The 24,174-nt window shown below is 40.1% G+C and overlaps 1 protein-coding gene across 2 annotated transcripts in view; it reads left to right on the forward strand.

Moving 5' to 3' along the window:
- Window positions 1-7,569, forward strand: part of PDLIM5 (PDZ and LIM domain 5) — a 229,439-nt gene extending 221,870 nt beyond the window's left edge. For both annotated transcript variants that reach the window (XM_060115206.1, XM_060115211.1), the window contains 3 exons: window positions 1,412-1,532; window positions 4,195-4,310; window positions 5,991-7,569. In XM_060115206.1, the coding sequence (XP_059971189.1) occupies window positions 1,412-1,532; window positions 4,195-4,310; window positions 5,991-6,080 (327 nt within the window). In that variant the 3' untranslated portion in view covers window positions 6,081-7,569. The remainder of the gene's footprint in view (window positions 1-1,411; window positions 1,533-4,194; window positions 4,311-5,990) is intronic.
- Window positions 7,570-24,174: the final 16,605 nt, after the last annotated feature.

A 24,174-nucleotide genomic window follows, 5' to 3' on the forward strand; every position in this document is an offset into this window, starting at 1 on the left:
TTTCAAATGACAAATAATAAGTAGAATACATTAATACTGTTTTAGTATATAAATGTATTCCATGAGTTCTAGAATGATTAATAAAGTCAAGTAAGAGTCTTAGCACCAAATGAGGTTCTAGGAAATGGAAGTCTTAAACTCATTGCTTCAGACATGGGCCAGAACTTCACTAAAGGGACAGATTTTCTGGATTGTGTTTTAGTTGTTTGATAACCTATTAAAGAAGGGATAGCAATCTGTCTCAAGGATAGAAAGTTGAATAGATACCAGAAGCCTTGGGAAATGATTTGGTTGAATGTCCACTTGTACATGTTCATGGTGATCTCTTTGGATATAAATAACTGCCATTTCTTCCCATAGCCCTTCAGTAGTGAAATATGGCATTTTCTATGGCCAATAACTTATCTATATCATTTTCTTTTTTCTGTCTTTTATTTGGACAATATTTTTTATTAGAAAAGAAAATGTTTCTCTCTACAACAATTAGAAAATACAAAACATGTAAAGAATAAAATTAAAATGATCTATATATTTACCAGTCCCAGAGAGTTCCTGTTAACCTTAGGATGTGTTTTCTTCCAGTTTGCTCCTTATGAGTCATTCATTTATAAAATTGTAGCCATACTTTATGTATAGCATCCTCCTTTTTGTGATAAATGTTGTGGAAAGAGTAAATTCCTATAATGTTAACTATTCTTCAAAAATGATTTTTAATGACTCCATCTCGTTCTGTCAATTCAAAGAAACAATTCCTTGCAAACCCAACTCCCTAGAACTTCTTTTACTAATTAAAATCTGGCCCAAGTCTTTGATATTTGGTATATGTAACCATAGGACTATTGTTGACTAGAATCCATGCTTTATGGTTCAAATTTTAGACAGTCATATGAATGTGTGCTTAGTACAGCCATAGCTGATTTCCAAGATCCTAACCATGTGTTAAACATGATTGGGTTACACTGATTAAGTTGTTGCTTCCATCCTGCGACACAGTATAGGCTTGTTTTAGTTTTTAAGTGTTTTGCCATTCCTCCATGACATTTTCAAGATAATACTGTGAAATCTTTACAAGTTAATGTTTCCTGACACCCTTTCAGGGAAAGCAGAATGTAGGGTAGCAAACACTTATGAAATGCTTACTTGGATTCACCACATTTATAATGTTTAAATAACACTACTCATTCTTTAAGTAAGTTTATTGATGTGCATTTGTGAAAATGCATATTTTATATGATGCATCAGTTTAAATGATTCGTGAGTCTGTCCTTAAATATCTCTAGTTCATTAGATGAAAAGCTTAGGCAAAGACAAAGCATGTATGTCTACTTTGGGTCAGTTTAAAAGGACTGTATTGGTACAGCTAGTAGAATAATGATCACCTTTCTTTACATCCATTTCCTTTCTATAACAGGAAGTCATCAATGCTTTGAAACAGACTTGGCATGTTTCCTGTTTTGTGTGTGTGGCCTGTGGAAAACCTATTCGTAATAATGTCTTTCACTTGGAGGACGGTGAGCCCTACTGTGAGACTGGTAAGATCCTAAAGCCAGGAGCTTCTTAAGTTTTGAATGAAGACAAAACATTATCCCTTATAGTGCTATAAAGCTGAAAGAAAATATTGGGCAAAATAGTTTTGCTGGATGTTCTAGGGGCGCTTAATGTTACTTTAAATATATAGCAAAAAAACTATGTAAGATTTTCATGTGACGTGGTCAAAACATATTCCCAGCTTCGTTAAGAGAAATGACCATGTAAGCAATTTAGAAAACTATTATTCTTGAATCCTGAATAGCTTCTGGATATAAATCGTACCAAATCATGTAGCTTAAAGCCACCCCTTACACTCCACTAGTGAACTTTTAGTGGTTATAAAAATGAGAAATATTCGGGCTTCCCTGGTGGCGCAGTGGTTGAGAGTCAGCCTGCCGATGCAGGGGACACGGGTTCGTGCCCTGGTCCAGGAAGATCCCACATGCCGCAGAGCGGCTAGGCCCGTGAGCCATGGCCGCTGAGCCTGCGCGTCCGGAGCCTGTGCTCCGCAACGGGAGGGGCCCGCGTAACACACAAAAAAAACAAAAACGAGAAATACTCAACTTTTGAATATAGTAGTGATATGCTCTTGAAGACCACTGCTTTAACAACAAGTTGGAAATCCTTTGTTACTTTTACTGAATGGGAGGGTAATTGTGGTTTGGACTGCTCCCTTGGTTAAGATTATTTTTTAATAAACAGGCTCTAAAGAACAGTCTATGACATTTGCCCTATTACCTAAACTGTGAACATTTCCTTTTCCTTCCCAAAGACTATAAGTGAGCTTTCTTAGCACTTATTTATTAATATTATCGTTACTTAGATATTACTACTCCACATACATGTTTCAAAAAATAACATATTTTTCCTTTATTATGCCTCCACTCAGTACCCCTGCATTACCACTATGGGGTTTTATTGTTGTTCTACCTTGCAGTTCAAAGGGTGGTGCTGGACAAAGGGAATAGTCCATAGTAGTCAAGTTAAAGAAGCAGTCAGCTTCTAATTGGAGGCAGGTCAACATGACTTGACCCTCCTTTGCCCAATCTAATTAGTAAATTCTAACAGTTCTACCCCCAGTGGATATGGAATTCATTCACTTCTCTCACCTCCACTGTCCCCACTAAATCCAGTTCACCCTCACTCTTTGCCTGGGCGTTATAATGGCCAGCCAAAATGGTTTATCTTCTTCCCCCCTACCCTCAGAGAGCTACAGTAATACTTGTGTGAATGTGAATCAGCTTGTGCTTGACACCCTTATGGCTTCCACTAGAGTAAAAACTATACTCCTCCCCAGGGCCAGCTTTGCCAACCTTACCTCCTCCACCTGCTTTTCCGTCACTGGATTCCAGCCGTACCCGGCCCCTTGGTTGTTTCTGAACCTGCTGGATACTTCCGGCGTCAGGGCTTTTGTACTTGCTATTTCTTCTGACTGGAATGTCCTTCCCCAGCTTTTCAGAGGTGATTTCTGCCCCCCTTTTTTTCAAGTCACAGCACAACTGTTTTCTCCTCAGGGAAGCCTTTCCTAACCCCCGTCTAGAGTGTAGTGTTATACACCTCCCCCAGTTATTCTTTATCACATCACTCTTTTCTTTCCTTTATGGTCTTTATCACAGTCTGAAGTTGTTTATTATCATTTATTTTTAAAATATAATAAATGACGACATCCTGCTCCCAATGAGACTGTAAGTCCCACGAGATGAACAGCCCCGTCTGTCTTCTCCCCTGTGCCCCCAACCAGTGCCTAGAACAGCGCCTGGTGCACAGTGGGGCTCTGTGGGTGTGTGTTGAACAGCTGGCACTGAGGAGTATTGAGGATTGCTGGAAAGGTGACTCGCGCCGCGGGTGGTAGCCTACTTTCTCCTCCAGCCCAGGTGGGATTGGAAGTGTCCAAAGTCACAGAGTGAACCATGGGTGAACACACATAGTAAGAGCAGCTGCAGAAAAGAAAAGAAAATTGCCAGTAAGTTCTAATTTAGTGATAATACAGAGACATTTTGTCAAAACTGCTCTCTTCAGAAGGAAGATATTAATATTTTATGACTCTAATCTGTGTCAAGTAAGAGGTGTTCTCTGGCTAAGGATTTTCAGCGTGAAGTCATAAAATGGAAAAGAAAATACAGCAAAAGAAATGGTGGCTAATATTGTTGTGATACAGTCCAGCCAGAAACTCAGTCACAGCATTTATTCATGGAGGTTTCCTGTGACTTGTTTTTCTTCCTTACCAAATCAGATGTGCTATGAAATTTGCTAATATCAGGTATTTCTTCTTCATTTATGTTCATTAGTCTTATTGTTACTAGTTACTGGAAGTTCTCTTACATTTTATTGAAACAGTTGTGGCTATTGATAACTTATCAGAGAACAGTGTTCTTCGTGCATATTTGGGCATTTAAGAAGTTGGACAGAACTGAGGAGTATTATATGGAAAAATACAATAGAGGATGTTAAGTTGCGTATATAACGTTTACCAGGGATAACCTGAAATATACGACGCATGTATCTCAAGCCAAATTTTATGCCATCTGAAAATTTTCCAGTTACTAGTAACTTTGTCTTCATCATCTCACTTAATTCCCATTTTGTTGCTCTTTTCTAAAACCTATCATTCTAAAGCTTTGTCGTGTTTAAATTGTGTCTACCCCTACCCCTGCCCCAATACAGATTATTATGCCCTCTTTGGCACTATATGCCATGGATGTGAGTTTCCCATAGAAGCTGGTGACATGTTCCTGGAAGCTCTGGCCTACACCTGGCACGACACTTGCTTTGTATGCTCAGTAAGTAAACTCTTGTTTCTGAATTGAAGGAGCACGGTACGGCCGGTTCTAGCCTAAGCACTAAATGGAAATAACAGTTTTTATATCTTTCAGTACTTCACACCTAGAAATATTTTTACAGTGATTTTGAACATTGTTTATTAAAATTTTCGGTTCTTTTTGAAATTGTTTGGCACAGAATATGATGTTTACCCCTTTAGAGAAAATCCTATTTTTGATACATTTTTGTTCATAAGGAGAAGCTGTATATTTCTTAAAACAATAAGAGCCTTTTACTTTTTTTAAACTATGTTTTATTGGAGTGTTTTTAGTAATTTATGAAAACATAGGTACTTCTTAAAATAGAAGTAAACTGTTATAAAAATCTATTACTGACTTAACACTGGAATTAAACTGTATGTTGATCCATTTCCTTCCTTCGTAATAGCCTATGAATGTTCTTTTCTTTTTGAGACTATAATCAACTTGTAGTAATATATTTACCTCTTTCATTTGATATTTTAATATTTTTGGTTTTATTTTAAATGATGAGTATAGATTCAGAGATTAATGTGAACCTAAGATACATATTTTTTAAATTTAGAAGTAAATATCTAATGAAGTATTCTGTTCAGATGTTTTTTTTTTTGTTTTTTTTTGTTTTTTTTTGTTTTTTTTGCGGTATGCGGGCCTCTCACTTTTGTGGCCTCCCCCGTTGCGGAGCACAGGCTCCGGACGCGCAGGCTCCGGACGCGCAGGCTCAGCGGCCATGGCTCACGGGCCCAGCCGCCCCGCGGCACATGGGATCCTCCCAGACCGGGGCACGAACCCGTATCCCCTGCATCGGCAGGCGGACTCCCAACCACTTGCGCCACCAGGGAGGCCCAGATGTTTGTTTTTTTTTAATTATATTTAATATTTCTAATAGTTTTTAATACCCATTGTAGGAAGGGGGAAAAAGCTTGTTAATTGAAGTCAAATAATTTCCTCAAACATTACCATTGAACCCTGTCTTGTTTACCTCATCCATTTCTTAGACTTCATAAAATCTATAAAAAGCAACAACTGTTAGCAGATTTGCCGCCTCCTATTCTCTGGTAGATCTGCTCAGGAGCATTAAAATTAACAAAGACAATAGGAAAAATAAGAAGACATAAGTGTGAATAGTTAACTGACGACATAACTTCCAGCAGCCAGATGTTGACTAGGGTTTTCATTTTAAGAAACAAAGAAATGAATTAAAAAGAACTGTCAGGTATTCTGTGACTGTATATTTAGGGGCTTGGGAATGGGTGACAAAGCAAGTGTGCTGGGTTTTTTCGTTTGTTTCTCTGAATGCTTTGTTTCTCTACAACAGGAGGCAGATTTAAAACATTGGCTAGAATCTGAGAAGAGAAATTATATTTAATGTGACCTATTTATGTGTTAATTTTTTCACTAGGGCCAAGTAGTCATTCCCAATAGAGAAAAATAATGATCAGTGAGTTTAAATAAATTAGAATGCATTCCAGGAAAAAGTCATTCTTCATTGCTTTTGAAAGATTCCATGGAATATAATAGTAATCGTGAAATGTTAGGGGGTCTAACACAACCAACTAAAGTGCTTTGTCATGTTATCCATTGGGTAAAAATATCATTTTCCCCTTGTTAGGCGTACTTGATAAAATAATGATATTCTCTCAAATAATGCTTCTTTTTCAGGTATGTTGTGAAAGTTTGGAAGGTCAGACCTTTTTCTCCAAGAAAGACAAGCCACTTTGCAAGAAACATGCTCACTCTGTGAATTTTTGAAAGTCAACAGTCCAGGGGAAAAGAAGAAATTTGAAGAGAAAGAGGAGAATTTAAATCACCGATTAATTTTTAGATTTAATATTTATATGGAGTTTTGAAAAATAATAGTGGCCCTGAAGGGATAAATTCCAAGCTTTGAAAACCAAGTCTATGAGGAAATATCTGGCTTCATAAAGTAAAGAGACAGTTTGGTGTTTATTATTACTTTTTTTCCTGCATTTTCTGCCCATAAAATAACTTTTATAAAAGCCAGTTTCCTGGTTGACTATTAAATTCATCTTAGAATAAATCAGTGAAGAATTAAATTTTAGAATAAAAACCTTCAACCTCTATGCTGAAATAATTATACCTTCTTTCCTTACTAGGTAGTTGTGAGTAAATCTATAAAAGACAGTAAAAATGCCTTACACTTAATAAGTGAAACATTGTGTTTTTTTAAAAAAATAGTGTTTATCTTTAAAACAATAAATAGGAGTTTAAACAGAATTTTATCAGTAGTAGGTGTCAGGGTTTTTTAAACTGTATACTTTTTTTTTTTTTTTGTCTTTACAGTTGATCATTCCAGTAGGAAAGGCCAATGAGATTTTGATCAAAATGTGTCATGCCCAAAAGAGATGTTATATTTTTCTCTGATCCCCTCCACCCCCAAAAAGCTACCATATAGCTTATAAACTTTAAATTTTTGCCTTTTATTAAAATATGACCATTTCTATTCATTGTGTATGTTTCACCACCTATATTAGTCAAATTATTTTTTTTCCCTTCCCCATGCTGAGGTAAAGAGCTTGTTGAATAACTTTGGACTGAAAGTTTTCTGTCTTTAAAGAGAATAAATAGAAAAGAATGCGGTTGGGAATTATGGTAAATCAGAGGATTAGATCAGAAAAGTTTTTAAATTCCCCCTTTTTGGACAATGAATCAGTTAGATCAGTTTCAGAGTTATACTACTGACTGATGAAGGTTTGAAATTTCTCTTTGCAGAATAATTTTTTTTCTTTAGTTCTACATTGGAAAAATAAAAGATTGGCTTGGGGATGTGACAAAAATTTAGATTTTTTTTCTTTTGGTAGTTCTTTCTCAATAATAAATGAACCACTTCCAAATGTAATCATGAAGTTTGGAATTCACAGAGGTTTGATAGTATAGAGAGGAATGTGATTAATTATTCAGACCAGCCTTTCTTTGTTTTTTTCATTTTAGGGAAAAAATTACGTAGATACCACAGGAAGACAGAGAAGCAATTGTGGTAAAATTGTGGATCCTATTGATATTTGAGAAAAGAGATTATGGCATTTGATAGTTTTTTTTTTTTTTTCCTTTGTTACCAAAATGGACAAAAGCCCGTGATCACATTGAGTTCTCATTTAAGTTTGTTTGGGGAAGGGTGCTTTTATAGTTGAGACTGAGCCCCAAGCCCTGCCTGTCCCATCAGTCACTTGCGACTTCACTTCCATTGTGTGCATGTTTGTTGGCGGGGGGGGGGGGGGGGGGCGGTTAGGCTATAATATTTGTTTAACCTCCCTAAGAACTTTTCAAGGTATCTGTCCTGAAAGCTGCTAATTTATCGTCTAGCGGACTTAACATGCAGATAATAATTAACTGGGATAAAAGAATGAGAAGGGTGACACGAAGTAGCAAACTAAATGGTTCACCAATAGCAGCCCCAAACTACCTCCTCACCCTGCATCTGTAGGGAGGCAGGAAGTTTCTTGTTGTTTGTTTTCTAAAAGCTGGAACTGAATTGTGCATTATTTCCCATTGCTGCTGAAACCACCTGTAGAAGACGTGCCGGCTATGTGCATTGTCACATTATCTTAGTGTCAGTCCTTTGCTTTACACAACATAAAGTAAGTTGGTGGTTTTGTTTTGGTGTGGTAGAGATTTGTTGTTGTTGTTGTTATTTAGTTTTGCCTTTACAGATTATATGCCAAGATAGTATTTGATAAGTCAGTGGCATTGGAATGGCATTTGGGTATTTCCTTCAAAGAATTTTATTTGACCTGGATTTCTCATAAAGTTATCTTACATTAAGCACTTCGTTTTTATTACACTTTTCTTTCTGCATCTTATTCATGGAGTATAATGTTGCATTTCTCTAACTTCTATCCCTAAAAGGATAACATCGCTTCCTAACTTAACATTTTGTCTTTGTGCTTTGTCCTTCTCTTCTGTGGCAAAAGCTTCTTCTGTCTGTTCCTAAAACAGTTAATCCTGTGAAATAAATATTGATTATAACCCAGAAGAATCTCTGTATTTTGCAGTGGGGTATGCCATATTTAATACACCAGCATTAATCTTTTAATAACTGGCAGAGAGCACTTTAATCTCCTGGTGAGCTCCCTGAATATTTATTTTTCTGATTATAAATATTCCATGTCAGAAGCATTTTTTTAAATTATTACCTCTTTATCGTAGAGCATTACTTTTAGTCTCTCTAGATGTATATTTTGGAATGTTGTGCTTAGGATAATACAGATTAAGATCACAGTACATGACTCTAAAGCATCCCCTGCTCGAATTCCCCAGTTTCCAGATGTTAGTGATCGGTTCAAAGGTACAGCATTTTACAGGGACGGAATGTTGCTCACTGAAGTAGCAGCCTAAAAATAATGCCCTCTGCATATGCTTGTAGCATGTGTATTTCCTATTGATTCAGATTACAGTTAGAGTCTAAAACTAAAACCTGATCACTTGGTCACTGTATGAAGACAAGTAGAAATAAGAGTTTAATCTTCAAAATATTAGTTCAGCATTATGTTTAAAAATGATCTATAACAAAAAAGGCATTCATGGTACCATTTTCAAGGACCACTTTTATAGAAAATAATTCCTCTTGCCTGTTCAAGTGTGAATCTAGAGTTATATTAACATTTTTGTGATATTTGGAGTTTAGTCATTCCTATTGAAAGAAGCTTTTCAGACATAAGGGAAGGGAAAACACACTGAATAATTTTACACAAATTTAATGTGGCTTCATTTTGTCCCCCATCACCCCCCAAATGTTTTAAGGTTTGGGGTTTGGATTTTCAATGTGTCATTTGCCTTATGTGTTAATCTCTATCTTCTGTTTCTTTACATTTTTCAATTTGTATATGTCTGTGCTATTTTGCTTTTGGATACATTTTCTAATTAAAAACCACATGAGAAATATAATCAGTATAGTAATACCTTAATGTGCACACACTCAGTAAAAAAATGGTTGCAGTGATGTAGACAGGCTTTCCTGGTTTTTCTTTTTGGGTGGCAAGTGGTTTCCATTAAGTCATGGGAAAAAAATCATGTTCACAGGATAGGCTGAGATGTGATAATTCTTAGGAGAATTCCTATTTTATGGTATTTGCCTATCAGAATGTCCCAGAAACAATATGTTTGAAAATACTGTCACTTTTATTCTATTTTAATCCATATTTATGCTCTGCATGTGGCATGTGCACAATAAATGGTTGTGAATAGATAAGTAAGCTCTAATTGTCTTTCTTTTAAAAATATTTACTGCTGAAATTTATTGGAGTAACCTGTTCTATCAAGCATTATACTGTATCATATATCATATTCAAACAACATCAGTTGTCATCTACATTTTCATGTCTTTCATTGACCAGGGTACGTTACTTCATTTTTAACTCATTCTGATCTCATTAGCTAACTTTTCTGTAACTAGGTAGGCTCACCTATTCCTTGTTTGATCATTGCTTTCAGATTTTTTTCCAACTGTGTAAATTTGAGAGGAATGTTTCTGTTGCAGGCTGTATATTGGAATAAAAGACAAATTCAAATGTATTTGCTCACAGTATATGAAACTCCAGAAGCCAAACTTATAAGAACATCGAGTCTGCATCTGACATTTTAATAGCTGCTGTTTGGTTTCTATCAATCACGTCATTGCACATTAAAATGCACCGACAAAATAAGAGATCTGTCATTCCTTCGTTAAGAAACAGTAATCCAGTACAAGATTTATAGGCTTAAGACTCAACAGTGTGTGTTCACAATAAGTCCCCATTCAGTGCTCAAACCAGAACAAGCCTCCCTGTCATTCAATGTTTTCTGGTCAAAATGTCCTCCATGTAAGATTATCAAAGGTTTTCTTACAGAACTACATATAAAATCTTTTCTGCCAGCAAAAGCTTAATTTAGGTTGGTGGTTTCCGTTTCTGAGTCCTCTCAGACAAGATCTTGGTTATATCAGAAACACATAGGACCTGATGTATTATTAGCAGGCCTGGTGTTAATTAGGGAGAATTACCAGAAATCGTTTGCTTCGTTGGAATTTATTACAGAATCACACTTGACTGGTGGCAGAATAGGAGTTGCTGAGAGCGAGCAGCTCCTACTCATAACCGCTAATTAATAAGGTGCCAGAATTCCACAGAGGAGGCTTCATCCCCAGTGTGGGAGCCACCCAGGGAAAAGTGGTTCCTTTGCAGTATTTAAAATTTTAAAGAGGAAAGGGGCTAGACACGTGGCTACCCAACAGAAATCTCAGACGGATAGTTTTGTGCTGTATTTATGAATGAGAGCATTTAACTCAGGAAACACCAAGTCCAGAAGTCTGTGAAAGAATCCCTTTCCCTCTGAAAGTCAAAGTAGCCTGTATGTTTATCATACTAAGCAGATATGGATAGTATTTGGTGACAAGTGTCTGATCCGCTCAACTGTTCATGTTATGAAGAATGGATTGTCTGTGGTATTATATTACTGAACTTTTACTCTTTAGTCCATGATGTAGAAGCTGACTGAGTAGGTAGCAAGATTGCATCCATGATTAATAGGAAGGGTGTGGCTTCCACACCTTAAACACAGAGCTGGGGAAAAGTAAGGTGTGTTTAGTGGCAAAACACTGGAGGAGTCCTATTAAATGAAAGTTTGCCAAGAAGGATTTTTTTTTCCTGTAACTGTTACTCATATACAAGAAAGCTTGGAACCGTTGCTTAGTGTAAAAGAAGAAAACATTTCCATGTGAGAAAAGCACCGATCACTGACCTCAGGGAGAAAAAATAAAACAATTGAGAATTCACAGAGAATATAATTTGTCCATGTCTCTTGCGCTCCCAAGGAACATGACTTCTGTGCTAGCTCCATGAATTGACTGACATGGTCTCTAATGCATCCATGTTCCAAGGGACAAAGTTTCTGTTTAATAATTGGGTTCTAAATTAGTTTTTCAGCTTCATGTTCTAAATTGTCACATTTGCTAAGTTCAAATATACTTGTTTTTTTTTATTTTTTTCTTTCCTTTTCCCTTTTTTTCTTTTGCTTGTAAAAGCACACACAGCTGGTGCTATTCTATGCACTTACTCAAAAATAATATTGTTTGTTTGTTTAAGGTATTTTAGTAGTCTGTAGTAGTCTTTAGAGGTGTCTTTTGATTTTTTTTTTTCCCCTAGTGTATCACTGATATGCCAAACTGTTCCCTTGGTAAGTAGGAAAGTAAACTGAACTCCAATGACTTCTACCAATATTAATTTTTGCATAAATAATAGTTTTTGCTTAGGTAACCTGCTATTGGTATCATCTGAAGACCTGGAAGTTTTCTCTACCCTGTTTGAGAACATTGGCAATCCCAAGCCTCCTTAGTTGAATGAAATGAAGAGCAGAAGAATCCATGGTGCTTTTCAAGTATGAAATTTGAAATATAAGTTAAAGTAATTATGGCTTTATCAACTGAAACTTACCATTTATTCTGCTCTATTATGCTACTGCTTACTAATTTTTCTGGTACTATTATAAATACTTCAAATAAAAATGAACTTAATAAGCGAGATGAGAGACACTGAAGTGAACCCAGTACTAATGCCTGAAAAGATACAAATCAACGATGTGAATCTATTATAGTTTTCTTATGCCTGAATCAGGGAGTTGTAGATGATCTTTAACAATATATCAACATAATATAGATGTTCAGAGTATGAATTAGAGCTTGCAAGGGAAGTGTGTTTGATTAGTCCTGGTGGATCAGCCTAAATCCCATCAAGAGTCAGATATTACACAATAACTTAACAGGAGAAGTTTAATGCAAAGCATTAACTAAGCTATGGTAGGAAAATAAGTATGAAAATGTAAAGAGAACTCTAAAGGGTAACCTTGGGCTGAGAGAGAGGACCCAAGGAAGGCCAACTTTAGAAGGAGGCCCCCTTCCCATGGCTGGAGGTCAGACCTTGTTGAAGAAAGTGTGGTTGCAGCTCACAATGACACAGAAGTTCTCTGGACCAGAGCTGGTCCTCAGTTACCCAGAGCTAGGAAACAACCCTCCGAATACAGGTAAGCTAAGACCGGTAGGTAGGTGTGCAAAGGGCATTGGGGTACTGCTGGGGGCACGAGGCCTGGAACCGGCAGTATCCACGTCGAGGGGGGCTTTGGCAAGGCGGTCACCAGGCCCAGGCCAGGGACATGAGGTCATTGAGGGACCGTGCACGCTGGACACACAGCTGAGGCAGAGCTCCCCCAGACGTTCCCACACACCTGCACCGAGATTGAACCATGCAGCTGGAGCAAGACAAAGCCAAATGCAGTACCTGGGGCTGGGAAGAGAAGCCCCTGACTTCTGCACTGCTCCTTCAGCTTCCTTGGCTGACAGCTGACAAAGCCTAACCCTGTGCTCACTGTAAAGGAGAAATGGTTGAAGAGTCCGGTGCAGTATCACGGAGCAGGTACTGAAGGGTGAATTTGGAACTGAAAATCAGTTCGTTGTTAATTGGCATGTCTGGGAACCAAATAAAACTTTAGATTCTCAACTAAATTGAAACCTCCGTTATCCAGAACATCAATGCCTATTCTTGATGAAGTGGAAAGTAGAACAAGAAATTCTTCTAACTTCTCTCTTTATTGTCAGAATTCTCTGATAATTAGTATACCTTCAATATGCAAAGTAAACATAATGTAGCACTGATGGTTTTTTTTTTTCAAGAGCTACCATCTAAACATACCATATAATTGAACAGTTCTGAGTATTTTAGAGATTGAGTTGGATATATCCTAAGATATAACGCAAAGGTTCTTTAATGAGTTTATTTTATTGTACTAATGCTTTCCTATGGTTAAAATGAGTAAAACATTCTTAAATGAAAGTTCGTGGTTAGTTAATTGGAATTTCAGTTAATAGAAGTTTTTCTGTATAAACCTAAACCCCTATCAAATAGAAGACATCGATTATTTTCATATTAGTAATAGAAAGCAAAGAGATGAATAATTTCCCCTTCACAATAAACCATGAAAGATCAAGTCCAGTGGATCTATAATAATAACTTAAATTTGTTGTATAGTCATTGTAACTTGTGTGGCATATTATCTCATCTCTCACACTAGGGTACACTAATACGCTGTAAGGTTCTAATAAGTGGAGAGTCAAGTATTTTTAACCCATGTATTAGAGATGAGAAAATGAAGACTCAAGAGAAATGATTCTCTAGCAACAGAGTTATTAACTGGCAAATCTGAGACTTAGACTTTTTAAAAGATTAGAGAGAAAATGTAGAATTTCATTCACATTCCCTTAGAGTTCCTCTTATTAATAAGGGAGAATTTCCGTATATTCAGTTAGTAAAGGACAGTTTTAGGAATTACTTAATTTTGATAGAATGTGTAAAACTTAAAGCTGTATCTATCTGACTTGTACAGTTGCCTGCCACACAGATGTCAATATTTGGGAGGTTTGCAAATGGACCATCTGTTCTTCAAGGGTATTTGTGACGCAGTAGCCTCCTCTGCAATGCACACCATTTGCTGTTCTTTGTGTTGCTTCATTTCAAAGAAGCATAGGAGTAATGAGAGTAAGTTACGTTAGTTTGAAGTGGAGATGATACCCAATGTGATACCAAACAAATGAGAAAGCTGTAGGAAATGCAATTTCCATTACTTCCACACTCAGAGGTCCATAATAACCTATTTATAACACGTTGGAAAACAGGTCAGGGTGGTTGACACCCAGTTCATTGTTACCTTTGCAGTGTGATGAAGTTAGTTCCAGGCCCTGAGTGAACAGTGGAAGGTGGAAAAGGTGAGAAACTGCATATACATCCAATTATGCTGACAAGGTTGCCTAAGATTCTTTTTTTGCTCAATTGAAATAAAATCTCTCTGCTGTTTGGTAATAGCAGGCACCACTGCTAAGTCCACTGAAGCACAGCTGGAAAATCCAGCTGCCCTCACATCTGTTTTACATGACCTTTCAATCATCAGCAAATAATTCTGCCACTAGGAATGGAAGTCTGGGTAGAATATGGTTATGTGACTTGCTAAGCTATCACTATGGAAAACATATTGAAACAAAATTCACGCATGCCATGTACTGTGCCCAGAAATTAGAGACTTGTCTTGGTGGTGTTAAGGTTTTGACCTATCAAGAGTGCTCACACCTGCTTCTTACATTCAAGTTGTTAATCCTTTGTTCACAAAATGAGACATATTATGAAATATGTGAACGGACTTCTCTGGCTTAAGTCTTAAGTGTTTAGGCTCTTAAACTGGTTCAAACTAAAATAACGTTGATGAAATAGTGTCTTTTAGACTTCTAATGACTACATTTATTATATGCAGAATTCTGTGTGATTTGACTTTATTCTCAGCTTCTTTGAGAGCCCTGACTTGGTTACAGTGCTTGCTTGAGTTCCAGGTTGTAGCAAAATGTTGTGAAAATAAAAAAGGGGGGGGGGCTTCCCTGATGGCACAGTGGTTGAGAGTCTACCTGCCGATGCAGGGGACACGGGTTCGTGCCCCGTTCTGGGAAGATCCCACATGCCGCGGAGCGGCTGGGCCCGTGAGCCATGGCCGCTGAGCCTGCGCATCCGGAGCCTGTGCTCCGCAATGGGAGAGGCCACAACAGTGAGAGGCCCGCGTACCGCAAAAAAAATAAATAAATAAAAGGGAAAAAATGTCTGTAGAATCTCTTGAAATGATTGTAATGAAGTTCACGCCTACGCTAATAAATTTCACTCTCCCACTAATCTGATGGGGAACCAATGGAATAGGTTCAAGAACACAGTTCAGTTTATCTCAAGACCAACTTTAGCTGTTGTCAAAGTAGAGCGGTTATACTGAATGCAGTAGTTGTATGTAAATATTTGAGTCAAGCGTTTAAAGAGAGGGAACTTTGTTTAGGAGGAATACAGGCACTGGCATTTGATAAGCCTCTCTGAGTTGAATCTTGATTACACCCAGGTTGAACTTATTTATAGGGTTGCCACAGGCAGGCTAATAATTTGGATCACTCCCAAATCAACGGTGTTGCTTTTTTGATATTTTTATTCAACATTTATGTAAAGGGAAGGCTGAGCACTTTGTTGCAGAGAAAGGGGTAGGTGGAGGATCCCTGGAAGCAGAGATCAACTTCCTGACATGCTCAGGTCCACTTGGCTCTGCCCTATACTTGTCCATCCCCCTCAGCAAAGAAGCCCTCGGCCAGGATCAGCTGGTGTTGCTCCAAAGTCTCCCTTAGGACTCTCAATCCCTGACTCAGTGCTGCTTATTAAAGTAGTCCAATTAAACCCCATGAAGTTCTCTCCCCAAGAATCACCCTAATGGATTACAATTTTCTCCATGAGATGTTTAGTGTTTCCAGTGATGTTTAGAGCTTCTCAGGCATGGGCACCCTGGGCAATTAACCAGCAGACCAGCTTCTTTGGTGTTCCCTCCCTGAGGAACCTTCTGACCTTGGAAAAGCTACAGAATTTGGTTGAGTCTGTGCTTTTTTTTTTTTTTTTTTTACTCGTGTGTCCCTTCACCATCTTGGAGGATAATTCTCCAATATCTTAGCGAGTTGTCGAGACACAAATAAGACAGTACATGTGAACATACCAGAGCTATAATCTATTCAGCCTTTTTCCCAGGAGGCAATAAGAGACATTACTCAAAAAACAGGTTCAGGGGCTTCCCTGGTGGCACAGTGGTTGAGAGTCCGCCTGCCGATGCAGGGGACACAGGTTCGTGCCCCGGTCCGGGAGGATCCCACATGCCGTGGAGCGGCTGGGCCCGTGAGCCATGGCCGCTGAGCCTGCGTGTCCGGAGCCTGTGCTCTGCAACGGGAGAGGCCACAACAGTGAGAGGCCCGTGTACCGCAAAAAACAAACAAACAAACAAAAAAACAGGTTCAAATTGTTAGTCCTTTGTTCAGAAAATGAGACATATCATGTAATATCTGAATGGACTGCTATAGCTTAAATCTTAAATGTTCCTAAATAAATTTGGGAATTGCCATCAACTATCTCAAGAGATTCACAGTGCACATTTAAACTGAGTAATCTTACCATGAAAAAGAAAAATAACAGTTTTAACTATGCATTTCTTAAATATATTTTAAAAACATCTATGTATTCTACATAATACAATTTGGGAAATACTAGCTCATCTTTTTTCTTTTAGTGTGAATACCCTTAGCCGTGCCTGCCTTCACGTTTTAAACCAGTGGTTCTCAAACTTTGGTGTGTGTCAGAATCTTCTGGAGGGCTTGACAAAACTAGATTTTTTGAGCCTCACCCCCAGTTTCTAATTTAGTAGGCCTGGAGCAGGTGAAAATCTGCATTTCTACCAAGTTCCCAGGTGAGGCTGATACTGATGATCTGAAGACCACTCTTTGGGAAGCACCTGTTATAGATCTAGACCCTTGCTTCTCACTTTAATATGCAAATGACCTGAGGATCTTGTTAAAAGGCGTTCCTGGGCCCACCCTCAGAGACACTGATTGGGTAGGACTGGGATGGGGGTCAATAAATTTGTATTTCTGACAAGCCCTTCCTGATGTTGCTGGTCCACTGATCACACACGGAGGAGGGATTCTCTCGCCCAGACATCCTGAAACAAAATGGTGAGCGGCTTTCAGAGAAACCAACGCTTTCTCTCTTCCTCTTGTGTCTAAAATCGGACTCATGCTTTGATTTCTGAAAATTTAGATACCTAGGAAAACACGACGTACTCTGGGAATTCTGCAAGTTTCTTTTACCCTTTTTTCTTTCCAGGATTTCTATGGCACTCGTGGAAAGCAGAGCAGATAACAACAGACCCCATACAGACCTGCCCGTTGGCTGATCTGGAGCACTGAATGCCCCAGTGAACATGCAGCGCTGCCGGTAAGTGAGGAGTTAAATTAAATCTCAAGTGGTAGGGGTTTTCCTCCTCATTCCATATTAGGAGTGTTAATTTCCCTAACCTTTAAAGATAAAGTTCACGGGAGGTGGGGAGGGGGTGCGGCAGTAAGTTATAACAGAGCCTGCAGGGAGCCGGGAGTAATGGATTTGGGTGTTTGGTCCGGTTGATTGCGAATTACTTCTTTGATCTCGGAAATGGCCGGGGTCGAATCCTGACTAGACCGTCCTTCTTTATAAAAATTAACTAGATCAGTGGAGTCTACATTTTGATTGTTTTAGTAACTTTCAAAACATCTTCAGAAGCTAACACATAGAACATCCCGGAGGTAAGCATTTGGCGCGTTAATTTCCTAGATGTTTTTTGTTTAAGCAAAAGATACTTCTGATTTGCAAAACCACCAAAGAAACTCTGGGCTTCTCAGGTTTTTAGGAGCAAGGTTTGGAAGTCGCTTAACGGAAAGGCGGCCTAAACTGCTTCCCGTGTGGGCCTGCGACCACCTTTGGGGATGGTGGATTTGTTCTGCTTGATACACATGCATTCACATTCTCGGCAATGACTTTGACTTCTTAAGAATAGTCCTTTGGTTTTGTTTTTAATCATAATCCATGTCTTCAATGCTTCCCCACCCACCCCACCCTGGAAACTAACAAGCAGGGTTATTGGTTGTTTTCTTTTCAAACTATTGAAAACTACTTGGTCTGGGAGGGGGAGGGAAGAGGAAAGGTTGTCTGTAGCCACTCAGGGAGGTCTGGGAGTTGCTCTGTTTTCTTAGCTGCGCTGTGCAAATGAACTGAAGGTTTAACACTTAAATGCCGTTTGAAGATATAATACAACAGAGCCCAGAGGAGGGAGGCCGGGCCGCCATTGCCGGCCTTGCCCACCAAGGTCCCTCGGTACAGCGGCTCTGGGAGCTGCAAAGCTACAATTTGTTGCCGTGGCTTAAACCTAAACAAACCCCTGCCTGTTCAGGTGTAGATTATGTTCTTCGAGAACGGCGCTGCTCGCTCACTTCGCATCCATCTGTGGGTCATAGGGGTTTCAATCATCCCTCCACCCTCTCCCATTCTAAAGCTGCGGTTTGTTATACGATATAGTGCCTTGTCACTTAGCAGCAGACGCCACCATGTTGGAATTGGCCTGTTCCTCCAGCTTTTCCCCAGCTATCCTGGAACCTCTGTCCTCAGGGACCTTGCTGTGAGACCACCTTGCAGGTGTTAATACTTTTCCCACTAAACCCTCTTGGCCAGAGGCCAAGGTGAATGATGTTTTCAACGGAGCAATGGAGATTCCAGGATACTTTAGGTTAGCCTGGAGGCAAGACAGCACGATATTTCTCCACTGTTCCGTCAGGGTCATCCTCTTTTAATTTCCCGTTTCTCTTCTCTGTCTCTGTGTCTTTCTCTCTCTGCCCACCTGGGAAATGACTCGCCTCTTGGTTTATTCCAGTACAATGATATTTGGCCTGATTTTTTGATTTCCCTCCATCTCAGAGGGACTTGGAAGCAATTTTAAGAACATGGTCTCCTAGGAAACAGCAAAATAACATTACTTCTAACGCTATGCGACATAGTAGGGAGCAAGTACACCTATCAATATAGAGTGTAATAGCAAGGGAAAATCATAAAACTTACAAAAAGCACAGATCACTTTAATTAGAATAGCCCCTTACATGTGTGCACAATTTCCCTGTATTGGTAACAACGGCAGTATTACATTATTGTTTTCCTGGCAATTAAGAGAAAGGTGCTATGTGGCCCGTATATTCAGATTTAAAAGATGCAAATAAGTGTCATGAGGAAGCCTCTTGGCCCTGGATTCTTAAAAGAATTTGTTTGATCCTTGGGCCATTTTGTTACCCAAGGTCTCTTGCACGTGTTTTCAATCTCGGAATGGGTAGGAAAAACCATCATTTGTATAAAGTCATGTTTATATCAGCTCTAAGAGGAAAATATTAAATCTCATCCCAGAAAATACTTCTGCATGGGAGTTGAAAAATATGGTCCACATACGTTGGTGCCTCATCCATCCTTTCACACATTCGTTTGTGGAACAAACGTGTTGGAGCCCCTAGCACTGACCATTGCACCATCTTAGTCACTTGAGATTTAGCACGAGTGTCTTCCCTCCAAAAGCTTACATTCAGTCAGGAGAGGCACAGTGAACAAGGTAGCCATTGAATCTATAGAATATCAGCTAGTAAATGAAGCAAAATAAAGAAGGGTGAGGGAAATGCAGGGTAGGTGTTGGTGAACCAGACAGGGAGGGAGGGAGGGAGCCACATGGATATTTGGAAGAAGGTTGTTCCAGGCAAAGGAAAAATCTTGGCACATTCAGAGAACAGCAAGGAGCCAATGTGGCTGGAGCGAGTGGGAAAGAAAGAGAGGGGTCTGGGGAGGGAGAGAAGGGGATTGGGAAGGCTCCAGAAGGGGGGACTTGGGCTTTTACTTTAATGGAAAATAGTTAAGTCCTCTAGGATGGCATGTTTCTCTCCTCCTCTCTCTCTCTGCACATCCCCACTTGTGAGGTGGATCTTTGCCAACTGGAGGGCCACATTCCAATGTCTAAGTGAATGAAGGCCTGAGTGTGTTTCTAGTGTCACTAACCACCTTTGACTTTTCCTGTGATTTGCTCACAGGGCAGGGCTTCCTGAACACCCTATTTTTGGCTTGTAAGAGAAATTATGTAGTTCTCATCTTGATGAAATTTCACAAGTCTGGACTTCCTCTAATTTCCGTAATAACAAAATTTAGTAGCCTCCAATTTTCCTTCTTTCTTGCTGTTTCTAGGCCTGGAGGAAGCTCGTTCTCGCAGGGCTGCCACACTATGACATGAGCCTTCCATAACTCCCTGCTCAGATAGGCTCTTAGGCACAGAGGAGGGGCTTCCCCTAGAATTCCTCAGGGCCAGGATGAGTGGGAAGTAGATGAAATGACCAGCTGTTATGTTGCTGAAGGCCCAAGAGGTTAAGTGGATGTACCTGCATCCACAGGTGAAGGAAATAACCTCTGCCTTCTTCCCATAACCCCTCAAAAGAGGTGCTGGAGAAATTCACTTGCAATTAAAAGTAGGAGACTCTTGTATTTTGTTTTTCATTGATTATCTCAAAGTGTTGCTAATCACTGTTCTAGAAACCTGCAAAGCTTTGGGGAAATCACACTGTAATCTCCACCCCAAACATAACTATCATCAGCAGCTTAAAGGTAAAAGGGAGTCCCCCAAACAAATCATGAATGTGTGCATGTTAAGAGTAGGAGGATTTAAACTCGGTCTTGGTGTGGGACTTGGTCGGTGGTGGAGGCTATGAACTGGTGCTGTGGCTCGTTTAGCAGTATCAAGAAAAATGCTTCCTTGGCCACCCTCCTCCTCCCTGCCCTTGGCTCCGTCACCTCGAGTTACTGTCCAGCTGGACAGCATTTACCTTGTTCTTCAAACTGCTTTCTGGCCAGGCAATAAAGTTTTCAAATCTTTACAGATGGTTCCCTCTAAACACATAGAACAATGTTTTATACTCAGGACAGTATTTGTTCCTTCTGGAATCCAGGTACGTCGTGTGTGTGTGTGTTTGCCAATTTGTATGGCTCATTTTACGAGCTTCAGAAGGTTATGAACCGTTGAGAGTTGATCGCTTAGCCCAAGTAAACAAGGCTCATTGGTGTTGCGTTCTCCATGACCACCCTCCTTGACCAATCAGTCCTCAGAATGATTCCCGCAAACACTATTCTCTAATTCTGTTTCCAGATCACCACCTCTATGTGACATCATGGGAACTTAGTGCAAATAAATCTCCGGAGAAACCTGGGCTGGACAGATATTGAAATGGATTGCCGCAGGAGAGCATTACTTATCTCCTTAGAGAGCAGGGTTTATCACTAAAGCAAGGCTTTGACAAAAAACACTCCTGGGGCTTCCACCGTACGTTGGTGTAGCCAGAGCATTTCACCATCAAGTCTGGACATAGCCCAGAGCAAAGTGAGAGCAGAATCTTATTAGCAGTTCAGAACTAGGACCATGTTTTCAGGGACAAGAGGAAGCAGCTGTGACAGTACATTCTAATTATTACTGGTGTTTAACCAGCAGAGGAGAACAGGTTCCCCCTTGTGGCTATTGAAATTTGGTTCTCGTCGGTATCAGAAAACACCTGTTAAAAAGGTACCTCTCAGGGCTTCCCTGGTAGCGCAGTGGTTGAGAGTCCGCCTGCCACTGCAGGGGACACGGGTTCGTGCCCCGCTCCGGGAAGATCCCACATGCCGCAGAGCGGCTGGGCCCGTGAGCCATGGCCACTGAGCCTGTGTGTCCGGAGCCTGTGCTCCGCAACGGGAGAGGCCACAACAGTGAGAGGCCTGTGTACCGCAAAAAAAAAAAAAAAAAAAAAAAAGGTACCTCTCTTCCAAATCTCTGAGTTATCCAGAGTGGAAGTTTTGTATCACTGCACAGGGAGTGAATGGCTTTATGTACAGGAGGATGCTTAGGACTAATCAGAATTTGAAAACTGCAATTTCTGAGCATGTTCTCTTTTCAAATAATTTAAATCTTTCTGAGGTTATAATTTGAAAGTGGGAATTATTTTCAACAGCTTCTCTTAAATCCAGAATGAGACAGAGGAACGACAGACCAAAAGAAAATATTTGAAAGCAAAAAACAAATGTTTATGGAGAGGATGAGGCCGATAAGTCACTCCAGATTTAGCTGGTCTGCAAGGGCGGCATAGGGGAGTGGTATAGATGGTCAGACCTCAACGTTTGTACAGAATCTAGGAGATTGGCATGCGGAGAATAGGCCCAAGTAGAGACCCAAGATGTGTCCAAAGATACTTCCAGTCTGGAAGAAATAGGGAAAGTGGGGCGGGGGGGGGGCATTTAACAATCCAGAAGGGAAGAATTAGTGACTTTATTTTAAAGCTAGGGAAACTGAGATTCAAAATAGTTAAGTATTTTTCACAAGGTAGCAAAGGACTGAATCAGACCTCGTATTGTTCTAAGCCCTCGGCTGTTAAGTCAGAAGTGTTGGACTCACTTGCTGATTTCAAGACATAATGAAGAGAATGTTTGGGGCACCAGTAGAAGTCAGGGCTACATGACCGACTCTTTTTTTTTTTTTTTTTTTTTTTTTTTTTTTTTTTTGCTGTACGCAGGCCTCTCACTGCTGTGGCCTCTCCCGTTGCGGAGCACAGGCTCCGGACACACAGGCTCCGCGGCCATGGCTCGCGGGCCCAGCCGCTCCGCGGCATGTGGGATCTTCCGGGATCGGGGCACGAACCCGTGTCCCCTGCATCGGCAGGCGGACTCTCAACCACTGCGCCACCAGGGAAGCCCAACATGACCGACTCTTGACAATGAGAATTTTTATCCTTTAGGTCAGAAATTGGAAACAAGCAGCCTGCCCGCCAGTTGCAATCTCTATATGGCCATTAGGTTAAAAAAAATTTTTTTAACATAGTTGGCAGCTGTTAAAACTCTAAAGGTGATATACCCAAAAGTCAGAATTCTGTCTTGGCGCTATGAAGATGTAGCAGCTTTCAGCCTTCCTGGTGGGAAGGTGCTGGAACCAAGTGGCCGCTGTCACTTCTTTCTCAGTTTGCTCCTGTGGTCCTGCAGGCTGGCTATTCACTCATCTTTGTCCTCTGCCTGGTCCGGCAAACACTCGAGTGCCAGGCCTCTGATTGACTAATGAAGTGCTACGGAGGGCTCTCCCCTCAGTGGGAGAGGAACATGATGGAAGAGTTTTAAGAAGCAAGAAAAAGGACAAAGGGATACATGAAAGTAGATCTTTAAATTTGGTGCATATGGCACTTTTTGCAACTGCTGTTAATCCTTAATAATCACCAACTTCCATTCAAATCTCCCCACTAAACAAGCTATTCTGGGGAGCAGAGAATTATTTGTTAGTGTTGGGAGGTACGTTAGCAACTGAGTCCAACCCTTGTTTTACAGTTGAGGACAGAAAGGTCTGTCTAGGAAAAGCGATTTTACCCAAGGTTGCCTGGCATGAGAGCTGTTCTCTGTTGAATATGTGTGAGAAAGTCCATTTATTCGAAATGATAGAAAATGATGCAAAGTACCAGGTTTTGAGCAAAGGTCTTATTGGAACTATACATTTCATAAGGAGCCAGATATTTTTTCTTGATCTTTGCATATGTTTCTTTATAACCCATATATGAATGCATATGTTTCTCTAGAACTCTTCTCAGTGGATTTCATGGTGGGCTGTGGCTCTCTATGCAAACCTGTTTGCCCTGAGGCTGTGAGAACATGGAGGAGGTCTAGGCACCCTTCCCCCAACCCCAATTCTTTGACAGAGAATAAGTCGGCCTTGTCTATGTCAGAGCAAACCAGTGGCCGGGAAAATAGAAAATACAGTCAGTCTTTGGCTCTGACGCCTTTGGATTTTCTGTAGCATTCACTTTTCCAAAAAACCAAAAGTCAGAGGCTGCCGATTTTTATACTTGTCACAGATTGACAGCTATCATTTGCTTATGGAAATCATTACATAAAAGAACATTTTAACATCAAAGAAGTTGAAAGGACACAATCTCAGAATAACCAACAACTTTTCCTAAGTAAAGCTTGTTGACAATCTAGCCCTGACATATATAAATTTATTTATTTACTTTTGGCTGCGTTGGGTCTTCGTTGCTGCACGCGGGCTTTCTCCAGCTGCGGCGAGCGGGGGATACTCTTCATTGCGGTGGATTCTCTCACTGCGGAGCGCGAGCTCTAGGTGCGCGGGCTTCAGTAGTAGTTGCAGCGCATGGGCTCAGTAGTTGTAGCACGCAGGCTCTAGAGCACAGGCTCAGCAGTTTTGGCACACGGGCTTAGTTGCTCTGCGGCATGTGGGATCTTCCCAGACCAGGGATCGAACCTGTGTCCTCTGCATTGGCAGGCGGATTCTTAACCACTGTGCCACCAGGGAAGTCCCTAGTCCTGACATATACATGTAAAAACAAATGCATATTTGTAAGTGTTACGTATATAAATTTGTCTGATCTTGATCTGAATGAGTGAACATTTTAAAATAG

This window comes from Mesoplodon densirostris, chromosome 1 (assembly GCF_025265405.1).
Source record: "Mesoplodon densirostris isolate mMesDen1 chromosome 1, mMesDen1 primary haplotype, whole genome shotgun sequence".
Classification (NCBI taxonomy): domain Eukaryota; kingdom Metazoa; phylum Chordata; class Mammalia; order Artiodactyla; family Ziphiidae; genus Mesoplodon; species Mesoplodon densirostris.